The sequence below is a fragment of the Orcinus orca genome, chromosome 16, assembly GCF_937001465.1.
Source record: "Orcinus orca chromosome 16, mOrcOrc1.1, whole genome shotgun sequence".
Lineage (NCBI taxonomy): Eukaryota > Metazoa > Chordata > Mammalia > Artiodactyla > Delphinidae > Orcinus > Orcinus orca.
Genome location: NC_064574.1, coordinates 26,008,550 through 26,032,498, shown reverse-complemented (window position 1 = coordinate 26,032,498; position 23,949 = coordinate 26,008,550). Strand labels below are relative to the sequence as shown.

General features: G+C 56.8%; 2 protein-coding genes and 1 pseudogene across 6 annotated transcripts; 2 read left to right on the top strand and 1 right to left on the bottom strand.

Annotated features, from left to right (window-relative positions):
* Window positions 1-1,711: 1,711 nt before the first annotated feature.
* Window positions 1,712-2,565, top strand: LOC101290139 (ATP synthase subunit O, mitochondrial-like; annotated as a pseudogene).
* A 4,700-nt stretch (window positions 2,566-7,265) lies between these two features.
* NECAB3 (N-terminal EF-hand calcium binding protein 3) lies at window positions 7,266-23,812 on the bottom strand. 5 transcript variants are annotated; one of them, XM_033433484.2, is made up of 13 exons: window positions 23,570-23,812; window positions 21,518-21,542; window positions 19,859-19,967; window positions 18,855-18,880; window positions 18,562-18,659; window positions 10,456-10,592; window positions 10,054-10,172; window positions 9,848-9,965; window positions 9,690-9,743; window positions 9,048-9,160; window positions 8,802-8,879; window positions 8,195-8,286; window positions 7,266-8,098 (listed from the first exon to the last, which is right to left on the bottom strand). In XM_033433484.2, exons 1-13 carry the CDS (start codon window positions 23,684-23,686, stop codon window positions 8,081-8,083), a joined length of 1,104 nt encoding a protein of 367 aa, XP_033289375.1. In that variant the 5' UTR covers window positions 23,687-23,812; the 3' UTR covers window positions 7,266-8,080. The 5 variants fall into 5 exon arrangements, with proteins under 5 accessions (XP_033289375.1, XP_033289376.1, XP_004272775.1 ...); XM_033433485.2 differs by having other exon boundaries at window positions 9,848-9,962; XM_004272727.3 differs by having other exon boundaries at window positions 9,848-9,927; window positions 23,570-23,810.
* ACTL10 (actin like 10) lies at window positions 14,305-17,504 on the top strand. The gene is made up of 2 exons (XM_033433909.2): window positions 14,305-14,312; window positions 16,114-17,504. The coding sequence occupies exons 1-2, from the start codon at window positions 14,305-14,307 to the stop codon at window positions 17,366-17,368; spliced, it is 1,263 nt and encodes a 420-aa protein (XP_033289800.1). The 3' UTR covers window positions 17,369-17,504.
* Window positions 23,813-23,949: the final 137 nt, after the last annotated feature.

Genomic DNA, 23,949 nt, shown 5'->3' with positions numbered 1-23,949 from the left:
TTTTAACATACCTGGACTTGGGAATATTCATTCATTTCCTTTTTATACTGAGGCTAAATCATAAGCTCACTGTTGCCTTCTCATTTATTTGCTTAATGATTGTGTGATTTAATCAAGGCCATAATTTTCTGTTGTTTGTTTTGCTGTGCCATGCAGCTTGCGGGATCTTAGTTCCCCAACCAGGGATTGAACCCGGGCCCTCAGCAGTGAAATCCCGGAGTCCTAACCACTGGACAGCCAGGGAATTCTCTCAAGGCCATAATTTAACTGTTCACCTCCTGTTGGGCAGTTGGATTGCTTTCAAATTTTCCCTAACATACTGAAGTGAACATCTTCCTTAGCATGATTTATTTCTTTGGGATAATTTTCCAAAGTGGGATTTCTAGAACTGAACATTTCTTGGATCCTTGAAACCTGTGTTCAAACTGCTTTCCCTGAAAGCCCCCCAGCTTGCTGTTCCTCCGACAGGACCTAAGTAGTACTTGCATGGCTCTGAGGTGGTCTGACCGGCTGTGACGTAACACAGGTTGCTGCAGGCACACCTGTGTGTACCTGTACATATGAAGTCTTGGGTTATCAGTCCAGTTTCCTAACCAGTGACCTGAGGCCTCACTTTCCAAGGACCTGGCCCCAGCCTCACTCCTGTCACCCGAATGCCCATCTCTGGCCTCAGCCCTAGAACTACTTCTGAGCAGCCTTGCGCCAGAGGCTTGTTGGCACCATCTGCTTCACAGGCCCCCAAAATGCAAAGGGAAGGGTTGGTTACTAGATCTTAGGGTAGGGAGGAGGATGACCTTGGCCTTGGCCCTAGAAGGCAAGGTGTGGGTTTAGCTGTTTCGTGCAGATGGTGCCGACTGCCAGTTTTTCTCAACAGCTGCCCGGCGCTGCAGTCCACCACTCAGCAATTACAGGATCTCAAGCCTCGTGACTGTCAGTCTAGCATAAAAGCACATTTGGTAGACAAGTCAACAATCCACAGTCTGCCTTAGCCCTGGAAAAATGATCCCAGGGACTTGGGATAATATAGTAAAATACCATGTTAAATTTGCTATATAAATAGGCTGAAAATTTTGCCATTATCATAAAACACCTGGATGCCAGATAAATTGTAATGAATTGACTTTTTTTGCTGAGGTCACAGATGAGAAAGTTTAGGAAATCCCCAAGGGACAAAAAAGTAAGCCGAAACCACAAAGGTAGTTGGGTACAGTAGAGGAAAACTGCTGTTTGGGGGCAAAAGAAATTCCAAGAAGTCAAGAGCTGGAGGGATTAACTGCCTCTAGGGGGACCTGTGGCACTAAGCTTTGAGCCTGTACAAAATAGAGAAACAAAACGGGGACCTCTCCATAAAGCCAGGGCACTGGCTTTGGCCTCAGTGAAAAGGCAAGCAGGGAAAATTGACCTGTCTGCAAAGGGAACTGAGCAGAGAACATCTCTCTGGCCCTGCTGGAAGAAAGAGAAAACCTGACCAGAGACTACTTTATGTCTGCTGTCTCCTGGAGCTGAGGTTCAGATTCTCATTACTCCAGAGGTCAAAGAATCCCTGGACTGAGAAATTAAGATGATTCCAGGCTTGTATCTCCTGGTATCTGGCAGAAGCAAAAATGCAAATCCTCCAGAGAAAAATATTATAATCATATTATTACATATCAACCAAGTATAAATTGTCCAAGATAGTTACTAAGGTTCATGTCCAAGCAAATGAGCCACTATGAGCAACAGTCAGCAGGAACAAAAAATTAACTCAGCTCTCATCAACTCAGGTTTGACCCACAGCCGCCCAGGAGAAGAGGCTGCCCCAGCAGTGCCCAGGCTCTCCCGGCAGGTGCGATGCTTCAGTAGATCTGTGCTCAGGCCATTCATCAAGCCTGTGGGGCCACCATCAAACCTGTGTTCAGATATATGGTATCAAAGGTCGCTATGCCACAGCTCTTTATTCTGCTGCATCTAAACAGAATAAACTGGAGCAAGTAGCAAAAGAATTGTTGAGAGTAGCACAAATCTTGAAGGAACCTGAAATGGCTGCTTCCATTATGAATCCCTATGTAAAGTGTTACATTGAGGTGAAAAGCCTAAATGACATGACAGCAAAAGAGAGGTTTTCTCAGGACTTCCCTGGCAGTTCAGTGGTTAGAACTCCACGCTTTCACTGCCAAGGAACTGGGTTCGATCCCTGGTCGGGGAACTCAGATCTCCAAAGCCGTACACGGCACAGCCAAAAAAAAAAAAAAAGGTTTTCTCCCCTCACATCCGGTTGGATCAATTTGCTTGCTGAAAATGGTCGCTTGAACAATACCCCTGGAGCCATAGTTCTGACTTTTCTACTATGATGAGTGTCCAGAGTAGAGAAGTACCTTGCAGTCACCACTGTACTTCCTTTAGATGAAGCCACTCTTGCTGAATTAAAAACGGCCCTGAAGAGCTTTCTAAGTAAAGGCCAAGTGTTGAAACTGGAAGTTAAGATTGAGCCATTAATCATGGGTGGAATGATTGTCCGTACTGGAGAGAAATATGTCTTCAAAAACCAAGATTCAGAAGCTGAGCAAAGCAATGCAGATTTTCTAAGTGTTGCTTTTCTGTCAGTGAAAATTCTTAAACTTGGAGCAATAATAAAATGCTTCCCGAACAGGAAAAAAAAATTGATTTAGACCCCTGGGACTTCAATACTGTTATTATCAGACACAGAATATAAAATAACTATGAAACCTCTAAAAGTGCTGGAAAAAAATTAGCAAAAAGTAAGAGACTAAGGCAGATTTGAAGATAGAATTCTGGAAATTACAATCATTGAAATAGTGCACTATTGAATGGCAGATTAGATGAATCAAAATGAGTGAAGCATTACTGTATGAGAAGGAGATGGAAAAAAAAGAAAGAGTTGTTCCTTTTGGAAGGCAGTTTTCGAGGGAAGAGCCCTTTCAAATTTTACCAAGAAGGCAGTCAAAAAACTTACTGACTCAGTATAAAGGGAAATAATTGGCCTGAGATGATACAGTCTCAGAATGAGCAAACATGCATCGATCTAAACTCATCCTGCCCGTCTGTGCTTGTTTCTGCTGCTGGAATTTCAAGGTAGTGAGTTGGATGTATCCCGTCCTCCACATCCGCTCTCCCAAGACCATCGGGGAACCAGCAACAAACCACCCCCCATTCTCCAGGGCGGCTTCATTGCCTGGTGCCAGGCGCCCTCTTGTGGACAGAATCAGACCTGCTACCTCTGCTGCCTCCATCCACAAGCCAGATTCCCATCCAGAGTGCACACCCCAGCACCTTTTGCCTTCCCCTTTGCACCAGCCTTTTCTGAGGCTGCCTATCTGCCCCATGAATTCAACTGACTTTCTCTGGGTGCCTCCTAGGGAGTTGCAGAAATGATGAGTACTCAGCACCCGCACCACCTACCTTCCAAGGGCTGAGCTCTGGAAAGCCCACATCAGATCCACCCTCCACCTCGTGCTGTGCTTCCATGGCTCTTCTTGCTGCCCTGTCTGCCATCCTGCAGCCCCAGGGCTTGGCCTCACTCCCTCCTTTGTTAAAGCTGCCACCGTCCTCCAGCGTTTCCATTACCAGAGGATGCCTGAAATTTTACTCAGCGATGTTCACGTTTGACGGCAAGTAGCTCTTGGTACCAGACAGCAGTAGATCCAGTTGTGTGATTCAGAGCAAGCACTTGCTTGCTGAGCTTCTGGTTCTTCATGTGTAAATTGGGGATGCTAATGGTGCCTACACCACTGGGCTGTTCTGAGGTGAAATGTGATCATCTGGGAGTCACCCTTAGCATAGGGCTTAGCACCCAGGAAGCCCCTGTAAACAGAGGCTGCTGTCACAACCTGCTTTTCTTTCTCTCTGCCAATATGTGATGTCCTTGAGGACTCACCTTTGTCCCAGCATCCCGCTGGGAACCTGATGCCTTCCTCAAGTAGTATTTGTTTTGAGAATAACTTTTTTTTTTTTTTTTTGGCCACACGGCGTGGTATGAGGGACCTTAGCTCCCCGACCAGGGACCGAACCCATGCCCCCTGCAGTGGGAGCGCAGAGTCCTAACCACCAGACCGCCAGGGAATTCCTGAGAATAACTTCTTGAAGGCCTTTTGTTTTGACCCATCAGGGTCTGTGTTAAGGGGATTTGGTGTGCATATTTCTCTCTGAGAGCTGGAGGGCAGTGGCAGCCACCTAGACTGTTGCTGTCTCTCCAGCACCTGGCCTGGCACTGACCCAGTCCCTAGGACAGGTTTTGATGTATGCAGGTGAGTCACCAGCACAGGTGGGAGGAAGGTGAGGAGGCAGGTGCAGGGAATGGGTGAAGGGGTAGAGGTGGCAGCTGGCAGAAGGAGTCAGGATCTCCCAGCTTCAGTACTCTGCCTGTCCTTGACCTGGGTGCTGTCACCAGCCCAGGACATTTTGCCATCCCCAGCACCTGGCACAAAGCAGGTGCCCAGTGGTTGTTTTCTTGTTTTTTTTTTTTTTTTTGGATTTATTTATTTTTGGCTGCGTCGGATCTTCATTGCTGCATGCGGGCTTCCTCTAGTTGTGGCGAGCAGGGGCTACTCTTAGTTGCAGTGCGCAGGCTTCTCATTGCGGTGGCTTCTCTTGTTGAGGAGCATGGGCTCTAGGCACATGGTCAGTAGTTGTGGCTCGCAGGTTCTAGAGTGCAGGCTCAGTAGTTATGGCACACGGGCTTAGTTGCCCCGCAGCACGTGGGATCTTCCCTGACCAGGGCTCAAACCCACGTCCCCAGCATTGGCAGGCAGATTCTTAACCACTGCGCCACCAGGGAAGTCCTAAGGAGGCAATTCTAGAGTGGATGGGGTAGAGGATGCGAGGGAACAAAGTTCTAAAGGGGAGTTGCAAACCTAGGGACTGAGATTGCAAATAGCCCAGCTCAGCTGGATTGTTTTAGGGGGATGAGGCTGCACATAATGCGAGTGGGTATTGATTGCTAAGGGCCTTGAATGCCAAGTCAAGAAATCAAACTTGACCTTGGTGCTAAAGGTAGGGGGGTGCCATTGAAGGGTCTTAGCCAGAGGAGTATGGTCACCACGTGATGTTTTGAAAACCCCTTCTTTCTGTTCCTTTATGGGGAATGGACTGTTGCGGGGTGGAGTACAGAAGGGAAGCCCAGTGAAGAGGCTGCCATAGTCTTTCAGGCCAGAGATGATGGTGGCCAAGACCTGGGAGCCTGGGGGGATGGCAGCATGGAAATGAATGTGGGCTTGCGAGAGATAGGTAGACACACCAAAAACCTGGGGCCCTCAGTACCCCCATAGCCCCAGCTCAGAACTTTGTTCTCCCTGTAGCTGTAACTCCAGGCTCCTGTCTGCAGTCCAGCTCCACACCTGCCCACAGCACTCCCCTGTCTGGCAACCCCCCGCCTCCCCGTTACCTGCAAGACATCATTCGAACTCCCTCTGGCCTGGCCTCCCCACTCACTTCCAATCCCTTACACTCTGCAGTTCCTCCTTCTGCTCCCTTTGTCTGCAACATTCTCCCTGCTTGTCTGCCCCTCACATCTGTCTGGAGACTGCTACACTATTCTTTCATAGCTCAAACCCAACATCACCATCTCCAAGAGGCCTTCCCCAACCCTGTAGGACTGACACTCTCCCCTCCACGTGCAGGGCCCTCCCTGGCACCTCCAAGCCTTCAGCAAGGAAGGCAAGATGCAGCCCATCTTAAAAAAAAACAAAAAACAAAAAACTGTTAACTTTCAGAACACCCTTGCAGGGTGAGATGAGACAGGCAAAGGGTGGCACCCACTTAAGAGGTGTCAGCTTGGGCTTCCCTGGTGGCGGCAGTGGTTGAGAGTCCACCTGCCGATGCAGGGGACACGGGTTCGTGCCCCGGTGTGGGAAGATCCCACATGCCGTGGAGTGGCTGGGCCCGTGAGCCATGGCCGCTGAGCCTGCGCGTCCGGAGCCTGTGCTCCGCAGCGGGAGAGGCCACAACAGTGAGAGGCCCGCGTACCGCAAAAAAACAAAGATGTGTCAGCTTGAGCTTAAGAATTTCAGCATCTTTGTTCAAAGAAGGCAATGGGAAGTTTTTTAGTTTTGAGGGTTTGCTGTTGGTACTGTTTTCATAAAGGAAACAGAACGGAAGGAATTAGAACACAGGACAGAAAGCAGGATTATTTCCTCCTGGATGGCCTTCTTCTCTAGCAAAGACATACTGACACCTCCTCCAGCTGCCCAGACCTGAGAGACTCAGGTGCCGGCAGCACTTTCTAGGAACTGCCGGGACTCTAGGAAGTGGGGTGCAGCCTGGTGCAGTGCTGGCCGAGGAGCCCCCAGGGACCCCCGTGCTGGTTCTCTGGCCTGGGTGGCTAGGCCAGTGGGAGCAGCTCTGTCTGTCCCTGCCAAGTCTGAACTCCTACAGGGGTCACTGGGGAGAAACCTCCCAAACTAGGACATCTACCCTGAGCTGCCTTCCTGGCCAAGCCTCAGGGCCCAGCCACGACCTGGCGCCACCAGGGCAGTCAAGCACATTGGGGAAATGTCACTCAGCCCACGGGCCAGTCACCCCTTAAAACCTACCACAGCTTCCTCAAGACCAAGTGCCTTTGAGGCCCTGCTGCCTCCCCGCCTTGGCCTCAGCCCGCCTCTGGGCTTCCTTCAGTTCTGAGGCAAGCTCTCCTCCCACTCAGAGCCTGAACCTGTGCATTTCTTCTGCCTAAAAACTCCTGACCCCAACACCCTCCAGACGAGGTCAGAGGCCAGCCTCTGCTCTTGTGCCACGTGCCTCCCCTTTAGAGCCCGCATCCTGTGTAGCCACCTCTCGCCTCCCTCCGTGTTGGTCACCTCCCTCCATGCCCCAAGTCCCTTCTGCCAGGATGGCTCACAGGAGGCTCCACCAGTAGCTGGCAGCACCGACTCAGCCATTGTTCTCCTGGAACTGCCCTATGGCTCTGTCAGGTGGTAGGGGTGGTGACAAATCCAGCCTGGAAGGGCGGGGGAGGTTCTGTCTGGGGACAGGTCTTCTCACAGGGATCGGCCATGCTGTTTGGGACCCTGAGAGGGCTCTGTGGCCCGTCCCCAGCTCCATGCCACACCCTGTTGGCAAACGAAGGGGGGGTGAAGCTAGAACCCCCAGGATTTGGGGTGGATTAAGGCAGAGCCCATGTCCATTCTCCTTTCCCAGGAACGACCCTAGAACCAGGGTTTGTGGGGTGAGAGGGTCCTGAATTGAGGAAACCTGGATTGGCCGTGATTAAGTTCCCACTATCAGCAGGAATGGGGGCCTGGCCTTCTTGCCAAGGGAGAGAGAGGACACGATGCCAGAGGTGACTACTGCCTTTATTGCCTCTGGGCTGGGGTCCTGGGCTGGGGTTCAGAGGTATCTGGGGGCAGCAGGTGACTCTGGAGCCAAATTATTGCTACTTAGCAAGGTCACCTTGGGGCTTCCCATAGTGCCCTTAGTATGGGTGGGCATGAGCATGCAAATGATATGCAAATGACATGCAAACCAACCCAGGATCCTGCAGAGGGCTCTGGTGCAGCCGCAGGTGCTGAAAGAGTCAGGAGCCTGCCAGCCCAGGAGGGTGATGGGGACACCCAGGTCCTTGCAGACTGCAGACTGATCCAGCCCAGCCTCGGGGGTCGAGGTTCGGGGGTATGGACAGTCCCTGAGCATCAGCCCTGGTTCTGCTGCTGGTTGGGGAAGAGCAGAAGCCTGGCCCCGAGATAGCAAGAAGAAAGCAGGCACCCACTAGGTAGCCAGACAGCCCAAGGCCCACTCAGAGAGGGAAGGGACCTGCCCTGGGTCACACAGCAAGGCAGGGGCAGAGGGGACCAGAATCCAGGCTCCTGAGCTAGACAGATGCCAGAGTGCCTCAGAGGCCAAAGCTATGAGCAATAAAATACACTGTTAAAGAAAGAAATACACAGCAAGCAGCCCAGTCTCTGATCCCCGGGCTGAGAGATTCTCCGCCAGCTGGCTCTGGGAGGGGAGGCCTCTGAGAGCCAGGCCCCAGGTATAGGAGGTGGCAGCGTCCTTGGTCTTGAGCTGAGCTGACCAGTCCAGAAGCTCCAGAAGGAGGCAGGCAGGGCTCCAGGGTCCTTGGCTTATGCAGGTCAGGCTCAGTTATTATTCATAATCCACCAGGATGCTGAGGGTCAGAGGTGGGGAGTCAGAGGCCATCAGGTGCCCACTGCCCTTCCCCCCAGTTCCCAAGGCTGTGGAGAGGGTTGGAGCTGAAGCCCACCTGGGAAGAACACAGTGGTGAGGGTGTCTGGAGCCTGCAGGTGGTCAATGAGGATGCGCTGGAAGGCCTTACTGCAGGCGGACTGCTGGTGCCTGGGGAGGGCCGCAGGTGGACCAAGGCTGGAGCTGGTCCCCAAGGATCAGGACCACATGGTTAAAAGCTCCCCACTCCCACCCAGTCCTGCTGCCTGGTTTCAGATCTGAGTCCTTCCTCGTAGTGGCTCTGAGCCTCAGTTTTCTCCTCTGTGAAATGGGGACAATAGTGTCCACTTCACTGGGATACTGGGAGGATTACATGAAATAACACACAAGGCGTGTGGCATAGGCCCTATGCCATAGGGTGTGGCACAGTGGTAAAGGTGTGTATTCATTGTGCACCTACCTTGTACCTGGCACTGTGTTCAGTTCTTTACATGTCATCTCATTTAGGTGATAAGAGGATGGAACTATGATCACTCCCATTTTGAAAAGGAGGCCACTGGGGCTCAGAGGGGTAACTCTCCTGAGGTCACACAGCCAGTGAATAGGAGAGGATGATTTGAACCCAGGCTTGACTCACTCCAGGGCACATACTCAATAAACATTAGCTGTTAGACCACCACTCATACCTTCTCCAGGAGGCCTCATCCTGCCAGAACTCGTACAGGGTGAAGGAGGCATTGTCCAGCATCTTCTGGGCAGACACACTGCAGGGCCAAAGAGACGGCCAGGCCAGGCCTGGGCTGCCACCACCTCTGCCCACCTAGCCAGGGGTGTCTAACGAGAGCCCTGGCCCGGGACGCTCAGTCCCAGCATTCCTCGTGCTCACCCCCCACCCCGACCTTGGCCGGCCCACCACCCGGCTGAGGACTCACTGCAGGCAATGGCTCTGGGCCCCTGTGAAGTCCACGTAGCAGCACAGGGCATGGTGGAAGTCCTGCAGGGCTTCCTCTGCCACCTGCACCTGCCTTTGGGCCACGAGGATGTGCTGGCAAGAGAGGCAGCCTGGTCAGCTGGGGTGCGGTAGGGCAGGGCATGGGGTGAGGGACTGCTGTGGCCTCCAGGACGACCCCACCCTTCTTGTCCTGCACCAGACCCAGCCAGCCCTGAGGTCGGGCTCCTGCCCCAGCCTGGCCCCCAGCTTCCCTGACTCCATCCCCTCTTCCCATCACCAAGGTTGCTGCCTCGATCCAGCCACTGCCCCACTCTCCTGCTGTGTGGCACCCCTTCCTCCTGCCCGCGTTAGCCTCTGCCCACACTGCTCCAGACCCAGCTTTCAGAACTGTAGACAAGGGACACTGACGCCCATGGAAGGACAGAGTTCTGCAGGGTCACAGAGCAAAGGGCCAGAACCCAGCACCTGCCTGCCAGGCCCAGGGGACAAGGGCTGGGTCAAGCCTGGAGAAGGGGGCATATGTACAAGACAGAGGCTGGGGGCAGCTGGCCGTGAACCTCCTCACTTCATGATCTCCTCCCGAACTCCCACACCCAGCTGCCTGCCCCTCTCACACACTCACCGAGTTGGGCCCCTTGGTAAACTCCTCTTCGTGCAGGGGTTCCAGCCGGGGGGCCTGTGAGGGACGCAGAGCGTGGGCCAGGTCCCTGGCGTGTGCCTGGCTTGGGTGGATTCCCAAAAGGTCCACAGGCACGGGGCACTGGCCACACGGCCACTCACCTTGCATTCCAGCTGGTCGATGAGCTCCTGGAGACGGTTGATCTGGAGCCGCCAGTGCATCTCAGCCTCTGAGCTCTGCCCTGGGGGTCAGGCACGGGCCCCCTCAGGCTGGGGGCTTCTTGGGATGAATTGAGGGAAAGTGGAGGAGCAAACACTGGGGCCCTGGGGGATGCCGTGCCCTCCCATCCCACCGCAGGCACACCCACCTGTGTCAGAGGAGCCAGGAGACCAGGTGGGTGACCGACTGACACTCCGCAGGGCCCTGCGCCCTGCCCGCCGGCTGCCTCGGGGCCTGCTCTGCACCTCCACCCTCTCTTCATCTGACCTGAGGGGAGTGGAGGGTCAGCCCACTGCTCCCAGACTCACGGGGCCAAGCTCTGGGGCCCCAGCACGGGCCTGGGTGGGTAAGACAGGCTTCCCGGGACACTGAGGCCCAGCCTCAAAGCCAGCCACCCCTGCTCACCCCTCTTGGCCTCCCTGCCTAAGAACAAGAATTTGGGCTCCAGGATGCTAGAACATGGAACATGATAAAAGCTGAGGGCCTTGACACATGGAGATAAGGGGCATTCATGAACCGGACCCGCAGGTGGGCGGAGCTCCTCACACACCGTGGGCCGTGGGCCTGGGCCTCCAGGGTATCTGACGCCCCCTCCAGCGAGCTCTGCAGGGCTTGGAGCTGGCTCACCGTCTCCCGCAATAGGAAGCGTGTCACAAACTGGTCCACCTTGGAGGCCCGCTCATACTCCTGGGGGCAGAGGGGGCGTGGTCAGCATCTCCTGGCTCCAAGCATGTACTTCTGAATGGGGAGCTGCCCCCTGCGCCCCACCCCCTGCTCATCAGAGCAACAGTGGCAGCCTAAAGAGCAGAGGACATGCAGACCTGGCATAAGCAGAAAGGCACTGGGACTCGGTGGGGAGCAGACCCCGGACCCCCTCCTTGTCTGGGCCTGGCCTCTCTTACTGGGAGGTATGAGGCCAGCTCACAGAGAAGCATCTGCCATTGTCTGGCCCTCAAGGCCCTTTCCCTGGTGGGGCTCCCACCTTCAGCCAGTGAGGCCGCAGGCACAGCTAGACTGGGCTGGGTCGGGTGGGGCAGGGCAATTTTGACCCACGAGGCAAAATGACAGTGTGATATGGTGCCATACTCACCAGCTGGCCCCAAACTCACAGGCTTAGTATTCATTCATTCATCCATTCATTCATTCACTCATCCATGCAACAAACATTTACTGAGCACCTCTTACTAGGAGCTGCAGATACAAGACAGCAGGTCGCTGGCCTCACACACACACACCAGCACTGATCCCCGTCTACACTGCCATTTCCCCCCAGCCCTTGCCAAGGCAGGCAGAGACAGGGAGGACCACCATGTGCCAGGCCCTGTGCTGCCCACCTGGAACGCTCAGAGATTCCCCAGCTACCTTCATCTCCTTGTGCCTCAGTTTCCTCACCTATAAAACAGGGATGGTAATAGCCATCTCGCTGAGCTGTTGAGAGGCTCCAGTGAGTTATCGCCTACCTAGGGCTCAGCCTAGTACCTGGCACATAAGTTCTCAATAAAGAACTGCCATTGTTTTCATTGTCAAACATAATTCTAACAAGAAACGTGCCCACTCCACCTACACACACAGTACAGGGTGGGAGTCCTGGGGAGCTGTGGTGGCCCCTCCACAAGGGGCTCCAGAGGCACCCTACGTCGAGGGCTTCGTCTTCTGCCCATAACTTGCCTCAATTCAGCCGTCAGATGGGCAGGGACAGAGGTGGGACTGGGACCTCTCATTCTCAGACAGGCCAGTGGTTTCTCCAAGTCTGATCTCTAGACTTCCTGGCCGTTCTTTGAGCTTCCCGAAATCCTTCCAATAAATTCCCTTGCTGGTGCTTAAGATGACTGATCAGTTTCTGTTGTTTACAACCAAAGAACCTGGCTGACACAAGCACCCATTCTGCGTCAGGCCCTGTTTCTAAGCAGAGTTTCATTTAATCCTCGTAATAATTTACAGGAAACATAATTGACCCCATTTTGCATATGAAAAGACTGAAGCCTACAGAAGTTGATTACCTTGGCCAAGGTCACACAACTAGTTAGCGGCAGAGTCAGAATTCAAACCCAGGTCACAAAAATTCCTCTCCTCACCACTAAGCACCTTACAAGCATCACCTCACTTATGGTCATTAGCCCAGTTTTACAGCTGAGAAACCAAGGCCAGAAGTCACAGACAGAGTAAATGGAGCCGAGCTTGGCCCGTGTGTTCTGGGAGGAGCAGCTCAGAGCCCAGAGCTGGTAAGGTTGACCCATGAGGTCACAATGTGGCCTCTCTGGGACAGAGCCTGGGCAGGGACCCCCAGCCAGAGAGAGGGCAGGGCAGGGCAGAGGCAGCATGGGCCGGGCCCCCCCAGTGGTGACCAGCCCTGCCATGGGAAACAACAGTTCCCACAAGAGGACCAAAGTGCCCAAGCAGGCCCGCAAGGAGAGGCCACCTGACATGGACAAGGCCTGGCGGAAACAGCAGTTCTTCAACCACCTCAAGTGGAAGAAGCCGAGTGTGAGTCCCAGGGGGGCAAGGGGCAGATGGAGTTCAGGGGACCTGGACAGGTGGACAGGAGGGGATGCTGAGACTCTAGGCCTTGTGGGGCATGGAAGGGGTTAGAGAACCCCTTCTGAGGATGAGGATCCCAGGAACCCTCTTGGGTGTGGATGGGGTCCTAATAACCCGGAAGGGAGAGCAGGTATTCCAGAAACCAGGTGGATGAGACTTGAGAGCCTAGGAGGGGGAGCAGGAGGGGATTCTCCCAACGGTGGACAGATGGGTGGAGGTCCTGGCATGGCGAATCAGCCCTAGCTGGTGCCACTGGGGCTATGGGCACAGGGAGTTCCCTTATGCCCCCTTTCCATTCCCCCTCCTCAAGTGGGCAGAGGCCCTGGACCGGGGCCGGGGTGGGTGAGGGTCTCAGCATCGAGGCTGGGAGGGCAGGCAGCGTATTTCATAAACGTGACCGGAGTGAGGTCTCAGGAGGTCAGCCTGGCGGGGGCGGGGGTGAGGGTTTCCAGGGGCGAGGCAGGATCCCGGGCGAGGGGGGCAGGGTGCCTGCCTCCCCCACCTCCCCCTGCCCGGGCTGGGAGGATGGCAGGAGTCCCGGAAACGTAGAGGGGGCAGGGTCCTGGGAGATAGAACCCGGGTGGGTGAGGGTCCCCGATAGGAAGGTGGGGGGTGCTCTTTCCCCTCACGCCCCTGCCCCACCCCCAGACCAAGATCGTGCTGCTTTTCCGCCTGGACAAGCGGCAGCAGCTAGCCGAGGCGACGGCGGGCCCCGGCGCGCGGCCCGGGCGGCCGGGTGAGGACGCGGCGGCGCCCACGTTGCAAGGTGCGGGCGACGGCGCTGAGCGGCGCGAGAGCGCGCGTGGGCGCGAAACGAAGACGATCCTAGTCAAGCTGCTGCTGCGGCTGCTGGACGCACGGCTGCAGCAGGAGGAGCGCCGCGTGGCGGGTGGGCCCGCGGGCGGGCCCGGCGTGGGGGGCGGGGCCAAGGCCGCGCATGGCTGGCGGCGGCTTGTCGCCCGTCTGCTGACGGAGAGCAAGGCTGGCCGCTACGCCTACCCTGCCTAGGAGCAGCCGAGCAAGCGGCGCCGCTGCCCTCGCCCGCGGCACTGAGTGCCTGGCCCGGACCTCCGGACCCCAGTCCATACCAATAAAGAGCGCATAGCAACCCTGGCGCCTGTAGCCCTCCCTGTCTGAGACATCGGGGCGTAGAGTTGGGGTGGGGGAAACTGAGGCCCTGAGCGAGACAGGGGAGAACAGGCGTAATGAAGGCAGAGCCACAGCCATGGCCTGGAGCCAAGGCGGTTTTTGCTTCCTCCTTTCTTGTGACCCAAGAGTCAGAACCCCTATTCCGGGCTGGCGGGGCGGGGGGGGGGGGTGTCACCGTGCCACAGTGGAGGGAGGCTGCTCCTCTCCCCTCCAGCTCCAGGCCCGGGTCAGATCCTGACGGCTCTGCAGGCCCAATGGAAGAGAGCTTGGGCAAACCCAGGCTTGGCCACGCTAGGAGGAGGGGCCTGCTTCCAGCAGAGGCCAGGCAGCTCCAAGAGTCTCCAGCACTCACAGGTCCTTCTTAAGCTGAGGGAAGGTCCCAGGCAAAAAGCCACCACCTTGGGGAAGAACTGTGACGGTCTCATGGTCAGCATAGTTTGAGGCTTAGACTCAACGTTCTGCCTGAGAGCACCCAGGAGGAGAGGCTGGGGTCCCTGGTCCTCTGACCCCTCACTCCTAACCCACTCTGCTTGGTAACCCTCAAGGCACCTCAGTGACTTGTCTCCCAAATTACCCTGTCCCATCCTCTTCCCCACGTTGCAACCAAAGGCTTCTTCCAAACCACTGGTCTGTAGGGCAGTTCACGCTCCCGCTCATAAGCTCACACTGGTTCTCCGCTGTGCACAGGGAAACGCCCAAACTTATTACTGGGATGTACAGGTCCAGACCCCCAGCCTTGGTCTTCGCCTCTAGGGCTTCTTAGTGACTTCCACCCTCACCCCTGCTCTGGCCATATTGCCACTTGTGGTCTTCAATTCGAGGTTCACCTCCCTAATTCACCCACAAGGGGCCCTGCATGCTTTCTGTGGGCAGGACCCAGCTGCTTCTCTCGCTCCTGGGTCCCAAACCCAGCTCCGGACCCTATCCCCTCCAGCCCTGCCAAACCTGCAGCCTGCATTCCACTGGAGACCAACATCAGAATGCCCCCTTTGGGGGCAGATGCATCAGGGGTGAAGGTCCCAGTTCACTAAAACCACAGGCACAGCTTCTGCTGAAGATACACTTTTGTCAGTGTCAACACCACATCACCTGCATCAGGCTGGAGGCTGTACTACCCATAGCATCTCCCCTGCTGCTTTGTGAGAACTGACCCTTTCCTACCATCCACATGGTTACAATCAGGGTAACCACGTTCCTCAATGTGGCCACACCTCCTGGCATAAGCAATTGGCCCAAGCTGGTCCTCTCAGCCCCTTCCCTAGGTCTGTAATTTAGGAGCTGTAGGAGACTATGTTTTCTATAGGAACGTGCACAGGCTGAAGCCAGTCTTGAGAAGAATATAACCAGAACGCAGAGCCAGTGCACATCTTGGGTCCCCCACAGGCCGACAGTCAGGCCCTGATTCCAGTCTTTTCCTAAAACCTGATTTCACCCTTGCCTTGGTATCCATAAGGCTTACAAGACCCTTGTGATAAAAGTCCGTATTTTAGCTTAAGCTCACCGGAATGGGTCTTCAACTTGCATCCAGAATGGTCCTAAAGAGAATAAAGAGACTCTGCAGAGACAAGACGTGGACTATTTCCTGTGTGTGAGGACGACCGCCTTTCGGAGGAAGTAACTGAGCCCAGAGAGAGATTAGGACTTGCTCAGTGCACAGTGAGTCAGCCTCAGAACTGAGTCTCAAACTCAAGTCCATGTTTGTAAGCCCCTGAAGGTAGGATCCCTTTGTGGGCTACCTGGGCCCTTGAAGGCTAAGCACACAGATCTTCAGGGTGGCTGGAGAGCCATGATTAAGAGCTTTCTCTTCAGCGTTGAGAGGGAAGGGGCCGCACATTTGGCCAGAGCACATCAGATAATCTGAAGTGGTTTGGGGAAGGAATCAAATTGGTTGGGCTGAGCGGCTGAGGCCAGACCCCTGGATGTCAAAATCACTGCCCTTGACCCTGTCCCAGGAGAGAGGATGGGTCTGAGATGTTTTCATCAGGGTAGAGGCTGCGAAAGCGCGGCAGGTGCTGAGAACTGAGGTCACAATGAGTCCAAGTTCTTTTCCTTCCTTCTCTGACCACCCCCTCCAAACTCCACGACCAGGAGCTACAATACTTGGGTCAAGCCCAGTTGAGAAGTGGACTCCTGGGTCCCCAAGGGGGATATATGTCTGGAAAACATTGCCGCAAGACCCCTTCATTCTCAGAGCTGCTCCTGGAGGCTTCTCAATCTCTTAAAGCGGCCCTCTCATCGTCCACCTCAGCAAGCGCTTACTTAGGGGGCGGAGCCGCACCACCCAGGCGAGTCCTCAGAGAGGGGGTGGGGCCTTGAGCCAGAGGAGGACCAAGAGGGACTGAGCCAGAGCCCAGTTAGGGCGGAGACTGACGAACCAAAGGTCGGGCCTCAGGCCCAGGGGTGGAGCCAAGAGCTGAAAAGAGACCTCCGCTCCGGCCAGAAGAGTGGGACTTCAGGACCAGAGGGCGGAGCCCAAGGAATGAGAGCGATAGTTCTCTAGCGCAGAAAGGCGTGGCCGTAGGCCCACGAAGCAGAGCCAAGAGCTGAAAGGCGGGCCACCATCAAGTCCAGCTGACGCGGGGTTCTCACGCCGGGGGCGGAGCTTTGGGCTGAAGGGCGTGGCCGGCCCGAAGGTGGCGTCGCTGTCCGGGAGCCGCCGGGTCCGCCGGCTGCCCTCGCTGGGCCGCGTCGCGGTGGTGGTGGACCAGGGCTCGGGCTTCACCAAGGCGGGCTTCGCGGGCGAGGAGCAGCCGCGCCTGGTACTGAAGAGCTCCAACCTGGTGCCCAGCTGGGACTGGCCCGTGCTGCCCGGCTGTGAGCTGGCGGGCGGCGTGGCGCGGGCGCACCCCATCAAGCACGGCGTGGTGGTGGACTGGGAGGCGCTGGAGGGGCTGTGGGAGCGCCTGCTGGTGGGCGGCCTGCGGGTGTGCCCAGAGCAGTGGCCGGTGCTGGTGAGCGACTCGCCGTCGGCTCCGCCCGCGGGCCGCGAGAGGGTGGCCGAGCTGCTGTTCGAGGCCCTGGCAGTGCCCGCGTGCCACATAGCTAGCACCGCGTTGCTGGCGCTCTGCTCTGTCGGCGCGTTCAGCGGGCTGGCCTTGGAGGCGGGCGCTGGCGTGTGCCACGCCACACCCATCTATGCGGGTCACTCGTGGCACGAGGCCACCTTCCGGCTGGACGTGGCAGGCAGTACTCTGTCGCGTTACCTGCGGGACCTGCTGGTGGCAGCCTGCCCCGATCAACGAGTGCATGCCCTGCCCCGCAAGGTCATCACACAGCTCAAGAAGCGCTGCTGCTATGTGTCGCTGGACTTCGAGGGTGACCTCCGTAACCCTGCCCGCCACCGTCCTGTCAGTTTCTACTTAGGCAATGGGTGCTCTGTCTGCCTCAGCAGTGAGCGCTTCCGCTGCCCGGAACCTATCTTCCAGCCGGGTCTGCTAGGCCAGGCTGAGCCGGGACTGCCCACCCTGGCCTTCCGGGCACTGCAGAGGATGCCCACAACACTACGGACACGGCTGGCCAACACCGTGGTGGTGGCCGGTGGCTCCACGCTTTTCCCTGGCTTCACTGAGCGCCTGGAGATGGAGCTGGAAGCCCAGTGCCGGCGGCATGGTTATGGGGCACTGCAGCCTCGCCTGGTGGCCAAACCCGGGCGTGGCACAGCAGTGTGGACAGGCGGCTCCATGGTGGCCTCATTGCGTTCCTTCCAATGCCACTGGATGACCCGGGCCATGTACCAGGAATGTGGCTCCAGGCTGGTGCATGAAGTGTTCAACTGACTCATGTTGGACTGGGGGGTGGGGTGCAGAGGCAGACACCTGGCAGGCTGAGCTGCAGCTCTATCAGAGGCATTGAGTGCCAGATAAAAGGCTCAGTGATTGGAGCTGGCAGAGTCGTGTGGTGATGGGTCACCCTCTACCCCTTTCTGGGCCAGGAGGAGGTGGTCAGGACCCCTGGGGCCCTTACTTTGACCTGCAGTTTGAATCCCCACTAACCAGTGCCAGTTCAGAGAATGCCAGTCTAGGGGCCCACCCCCAGGGCCCTGTTTCCATGGCAACAAGGAAGGCGATGCCCCCACCTGTGTCCAGGCCACAGATATGGAAGTCATCATAACATACCAACCCCTCATCATATACCATTTGGATTCCCATCCCATGCCAGGCCCCAAGGGATGACTGTTTGAAAAACTACTAAATCCCATGTGAAAGCAACCAGAAGGGGAAGCCCTGTCCTCAGATGATCATCAACTTGCTGAGAGCCTCAAAGTGAGGTCAGGCACAATCCCAGGCCTGCTCACTGTTCCTTCCTCACCCCCTTAGGTGGAGACATTTCTTAAAAAGAACACAGAGGGAGGGGTGCCTTTTGGTGTTTTTAAAATACCATCCAAGGGCCTGGAGCCCGGGCCATGAGCACTGTTTATGCTTGTGTGCACGTGTCCATACACAGACACCAACACATGGGTGCACACACGCCTGCCTACTCACGCATGTCCTTAGGCTGCCCCCCAACCAAGCTCCACACACCAGTACGAGCGTCTGGATGTGTGTGAGCGTGCCCTCCCCCACAGCCCATCCCTGCTGGGAGCTGGCCTTCATACCCCACAACAGTTAGGTCTGGTCAATAATAAAAGCAGTAGCAGCAGCAGCTCCAGGTGTGACGTGGCTACTGCGTGCCAGGCAGAGGTCTCGGTGCTGGGAATAGAGTAGAGAACAAGACAGACAAAAATCCCTGCCTTCATTCTCGTTTAATTGTCACAACAAATGTCTGGAGGTAGGTTCTATTATAATGCCCAGTTTACAGATGAGGAAACTGAGGCCCAGAGAGGTAAAGATGCACAGCCAGAAAGTGGGAGCCGGGATTAGAACCCAGGCCTCTAGCTCCACAGCCCTGAGCCCAGTGGTGGAGGCTGCCACAGCACAGCAGACACCCCTGCCCTCATTTTGGGCCACCCACCATCAGCCCCTCTACTCACCAGCTTGGTGGTGTCCATGGCAGTGAGCACTGCACAGTTCAGCGACTCCAGTGCAGCCAGCACAGGCCGATAGACGCCCAGGTGTTCAGAGAAGTAGTCTGAGGGCAGAGGAGGTGCTCAAAGGTTCCCGGACCCCCACGCCCCCATTTACAAGCTGGAATTCCCCAGCAGCCAACCAGGCCTCATACCCTGAGCCCAGCCGATCCTGTTCCATGGGACACCAGCAACAGCCTCTCATCACACCCACCTGCCCAGGGGTCCCGGGAGACAAGAGCTCCCATGGGCCTACTCACCACACAGTTTCTCCGTTTCCAAATTGCTACAGGGAAAAGAGAAGGCGCCCTTCAGACCCGCTGACTTGGGCCTGGTAAACTGGGACTTTGAAGCCAATGTTCCTCTCCTCTTCCTGCCCAGCTCAGGCCGACAAGGAGGCAACTTCTGACTCCACCCCAGGTTAAGTTGCTCAGTGGACAGAGAGGGGGAGCACGGGTACTATCAGCCCGCCAAACACTCCCTGAGGGCAAAATTTCAGTCCCACTCTCTGCCTCCAAAGGGGTTTCAGGCCGGGGAGGCAGATATGAACACAGGCCAGAGAGGAGTGTTTAGAGCTGGGAAGGGGGAGCCAGGTCCCAGGTCTGCGGAAATGCAGAGAAGGCATGGAGTATTACTTGGTAGGTCAGGGAGGGCTTCCTGGAGGAGGGGCTGCCTAAGTTAGGCCTTGAAGGAGAAGAAATCTGACTGGAGTATCTGGTGGTGGTTAGGTGGTAGCACTGCAGACAAAGGGTCCAGCCCAAGCCTGAGGACATGGGAGGACATGGGAGCCTAGGATTTATTCTAAGGAGATGGGGGGAAGGGGAGTAAGAGGGAGGGATAGCTGTGCATGTGTGTGCACCCGTGTGAGGAAGCAGGAGAGAAGGCAAGCAAACTCGCACTAAGGCCTATAGATGTGGAAGCACCTGCATCCATGGGTGGAAGCAGGCGGGGGCCAGCTGTCCCCAGGCATCCTCTGGTCCCTGCAGGAAGCAGGAGTTGGAAGAGGGGACACCTGTGGGCTGAACCATAGGTGGTGACTCAGGCCTGGCTATTTTGGGGTCCCAGCTGGAAGCAGTGTGATGAGCAAGGCTGGAGCCAGGGAGGGGGTAGGTGGGTGGGTAAAGTTGGCACTGAGCCCTGGCACCCCTCTCCCTCTGCCCCCCTCATCCTCCATAAGGAACCAAAGCAGCAGGAGACACAGTGGGGCTGGGACAGCCTGGCCTCACATCTACATGCGGTGCACCCATCCCCCTTGAGTACTCACTCAGCGGGATGCCCATCAATACTGCTGAACAGCTCTCGCAGCTCCCCGGGGCTGAGAACCCCATCGGCAAAGTAATTCTGGAATTCTTCAAATGAGAGCTTACCATCATCTGGGCAGGGTGGGTGGACAGAGAGCCAAGTCAGTATCCCTGACCCTGGCTGAACCCCTGCCACAAGATCCAGGCCCACTGAAGGCTTTGCAGCATCTCACAAACACCCAGCCAAGTGGAATGGGATTCTGAGCTGATGGGAGGCCTGGCCATTGGGGACAAAAGGGCTGGGGCCCCCAGAGGTGCCCATTTAAGGCAACAGGGCCCACTTTGCAGGCACCCAAGGGACAGGGCAGTACACATGTGGCACTGGGTACGGATTCAATGTTTGCCAAATGAAGAAACAAATGAACAACAGCCTGGGTCACAGTCAGATCATGTCACTTGGAGGACTCGGGGCTGGGTCTCTGCCCCACATGCTGGCCAGTGTGGCTCCAGGGTGGAGGGGACCTCCGTGCTCTGGACCCAGGCCCTTCACAGAGAAGCCACAGGGAGTCAGATGAGATCTTCCTAAGAGTGGAGCCCCTGTAAGTAGCAGCAGGCTGGCTCAGGAGGGAAAGCCCTCCCCATCCGCAGGGCACATGTAGCAGAGGCCGAGAGCGTTACCTGCGAGGTCTCTAAGCAGATGGGGTGGGGAGAGTGGAGCTGGGGGAGGGTCTGAACTTCCCCAGACAAGATGCCAGGATCCAAATGAGACCATGTGCCCTGATGAACCGGTTGGAACAAATGGTCTCCACCAATTTGAAGAGACTCAGGGAGAAGGGGCAAGGGGTGGGGACACAATCCTCTCTCAAGGAGGCTGAAACATAAACAGGTCTGAAGCCCCCAGATGAAAGTGAGGTCAAGGCTGACGGGCTGTCTCAGCTCAGACCCTCCACTGGCCAATCAAGGCACCGTGGGCTGCTCTGAGTCATCTATGCGCAGCAACCTGCCTGCAGGGTCCCCTAATGGCTCCTGCTTTAGCTTTCAAGGTTTTGCCAGACCAGAGTCTGAGACTGCCCAGGACCCAGGGCAGGAGGAGCTGATTCCCTGGGCCTAGCTTTATCCTGCCCAAGCCCTCCCTGTGTCCAGATGGTTGGTAATGTGGAAAGTTACTGAGCACTCTAAAAATCTAAGATAAAATCCCCCACAGGGCCTCATCTCCATGACCACACCCTTCCAAGCCCCTCACACAGGGAGCCTGGGGCCAAGCATCACATTAGACCTGGGCTCAAGGCCCACCACCTCAGGCAGCCTGCTTTACCTCCCTGGGCCCCTGTTCCTTTGTCTGTGAAATGGGGTGAAGAATTCTCACCTAGCTTGCAGTTGTGAGAACAACATAAGGTCATATACGAGAAGTACCCCCCAGTGTGCCAGGGCACTGCATGAAAATAAGCCCCCACCTCCAGCCTCTGGCTAAGTTACATTTCCTCCACTCTCCATCCTGCCAAACTTGATTCAAAACAACACTTCCTCCGAGAAGGACACCTGGGTTCATTCTGCTGATTTGGGTCCTCTCAAGATTTTTCTCCATTCTAGACTGTGCCCCCAAACCCCTAACCCTCCCCTGAGCCTCCCTGATGTCCGTCACCCATGCCCCCACCGTGGGACCCAGGGGAAACCACACTCACCATTCTTGTCTGCTCTGCGGAAAACCTAAAGGACAAAAGGGCATGGATGGGAGCTGTGAGCTGGGAGGCAAGTGGCTCCCACCCAACTCAACAGAGCCCCAGGTGGCTGGCCTGCCCCCTGCGTCTCCCTTCCTCCTGCCCAGCATGGTCCCAGCTCCCTGCCCAGCTCGGCCCTGCAGGAGCTTTTCCAGCAAGGTGAACACAGGAAGAGCACACAACGGGCCCCACTGCTTGCTCACTTCTGCGGGCCTGGCCTCGTGGGGGGAGCTCCAAGCCAGCTCTCTGCACCTTCACCTCCCACACCCAGAGTCAGTCCCAAGTTCTGTCTGATGCATCAGCCCTCGAACGGTCCCAGCTTGAGGAAGGTGGGGAGATGGGCCAAGATGCGGCCTGAGTATCCTGGGCACCCATCCCAGACCTGAACCCCAACTCTGCTGTGTGGCTATGGTCTGTCCCAGACTCTGCCCACTCCGGGCTGTGTCTCTGTGAGCTTGTTGAAGACCCTGACATGCAGGTAGTGGCTAGTCCTTTCTTTGTGGGTGACTGTTTTCCCACTAGCACACAGGGGAGCAGCCCAGGGTTAACCCTTCCAGGGCTGGGGCTTCCTATGAGGCCAACTCAGTATGAGGGTCTTGGGCAGGCCTGTGTGTGTGCGTGCGTGCGTGTGTGTGTGTGTGTGTGTGTACGTGCAAGGGTGGACAGACTGTATTCATGGAGAAGCAGACAGGAAGGGCAACAGAGGCAACAAGAGCGGAGCAGAGTCAAGACTTGGTCCCTGTCTCCCCTAGGGACCAGAGACTCCCAGGTCACCCAAAGCAGCCCAGCAAATAGGACATCAACAGGCCTGGCAAGGAGGGGCAGGCCAAAGCCTGGACACAGAGCCCCTATCAGCTCCAGGTCCTGAATACCTCTTCCCTCTGACTGTTTTCTTGGGTCAGTGAGGCTCAGGGATGAATGTAATCCCTAGCCAGAAGCCTGACTCAGAGAAGGTCTGCCACTGGCTCGGGGTCCACACAGCAGCCCAGCAGCCTGGAGACACACGGGGGTGAGAGTGGGGGAGGGGTGCTCAGCTGAGAATGAGGACACCGAGGGCCACACCCTAGTGTGCCCCTGCCTCCATGTGTGATCTCAGACATATCCCTAACCCTCCAGGCCTTGGTTTTTCCATCTGGGAAGTGGGAGGGTCAGGTCCCTTCCAGCTGGAAGGACTGTGGCCAAGTGCTGAGTCACTAGGGACAGTGGGGAGGGGGCAGGAGTACAGCCTTTCCCACTGGCAGGGACCTCTGGGAGTGGGGGCATGAGAGGCACAGGACGGACTGAGGGCTGGGGTGAAAGGTGGGGAAGGGGCTCAGGGCAGTGACCGAGGTCGGGCCAGGCTGCTCCACGCTGGTGTCCATAGGGGCTGCAGGGCCACCTGCCAGTCAGGAGAGGGTGTACAGACCACAGAGAGTGACTGTGGGCAGCCCCGACCAACTGTGGGATCCTTGGGTTGGATCTAAGGGACTCTGGGTCAGCACCAGGTCAGGAGTCAGGGGACTGCTTCCTCTTCCAGGCCCCCCTGCCTGGGTCAACCTGGACCCGGGCTGCCATAGAGGGGCACTGTGACTGCTCCTGTGATCAAGGGTTGACAGCCCCCCCCCGCAGCCAGACACATACATGGGGTTGTTCCGGGTTGGGGGGCAGGAGGGACAGTGACACTGAACCAGAGACAAGGAGAGATAAAGAGAGAAAGAATGAGAGACAGAATGGGACACAAAGGCTGAGAGATAAAGATAAGGGAGACACACGGAAACAGAGACAGCAGGGTCAGAGAGAGATAGTGAGAGAGGCAGAGACCCAGAGGCGGAGGCAGGGTCCCCAACAGACCTGGAGGAAGAGAGACGGGCATAGAGACAGGGAAAAGCAGAGTGAGAGAGCCGCAGAGACGGGGGCAGTGAGAGACAGAGTCCAGGGAGACACAGGGAGAGATACGACAGAGACCTGGAGAGACACCGCGAGAGACACCACCCCCAGGGCCACAGCGCCGGCGCCCCCGGCCCGCTCCCCACTCACGTCTTGGAAGAGCGCGTGTCCTGCGGATCCGGCTGCCGGCGCGGGCGCGGGGGGTCGCGGGGGCTCCGGCGCAGGCGGCCGGATCAGGCACACAGTGAGCAGCCCCGCGCACGCCATGGCGCCGCCACCCGTTCGGCTCCGGCTCTATGCGGCTGCGGGCTCTGGACGCCACCGCCGCGGACTTCGGGGCACAGGAAGGGGGGGCGCCCGACGATCGGCGCCGGCGCGGAGGCTGAGGGCCCCGCCCCCCCAAGGCTCCGCCCCCGCCCCCGCCCGGAGGGCCGCCGAGGCCCCCTCCCAGCCCGGCCCCTGCACTGGCCAGTCTGAGAGCTCGGCCCTACGCCAGCCCCTCTCCAGGCCCTCAGCTTCCCCGTCTGGAA

Bases quoted from the DNA above. Each gene is read 5' to 3' on its own strand.
- NECAB3 (XM_033433484.2), bottom strand. From the start codon at position 23,686: ATGGCGTGCGCGGGGCTGCTCACTGTGTGCCTGATCCGGCCGCCTGCG. The intron at 18,881-19,858 runs GTGAGTACTCAA...TTTTCCCTGTAG, and splicing joins ATTGATGGGCATCCCGCTGA to CAATTTGGAAACGGAGAAAC. The intron at 9,966-10,053 runs GTGGGTGTGCCT...ATTCATCCCAAG, and splicing joins TCCTGGCTCCTCTGACACAG to AAGCCCCCAGCCTGAGGGGG.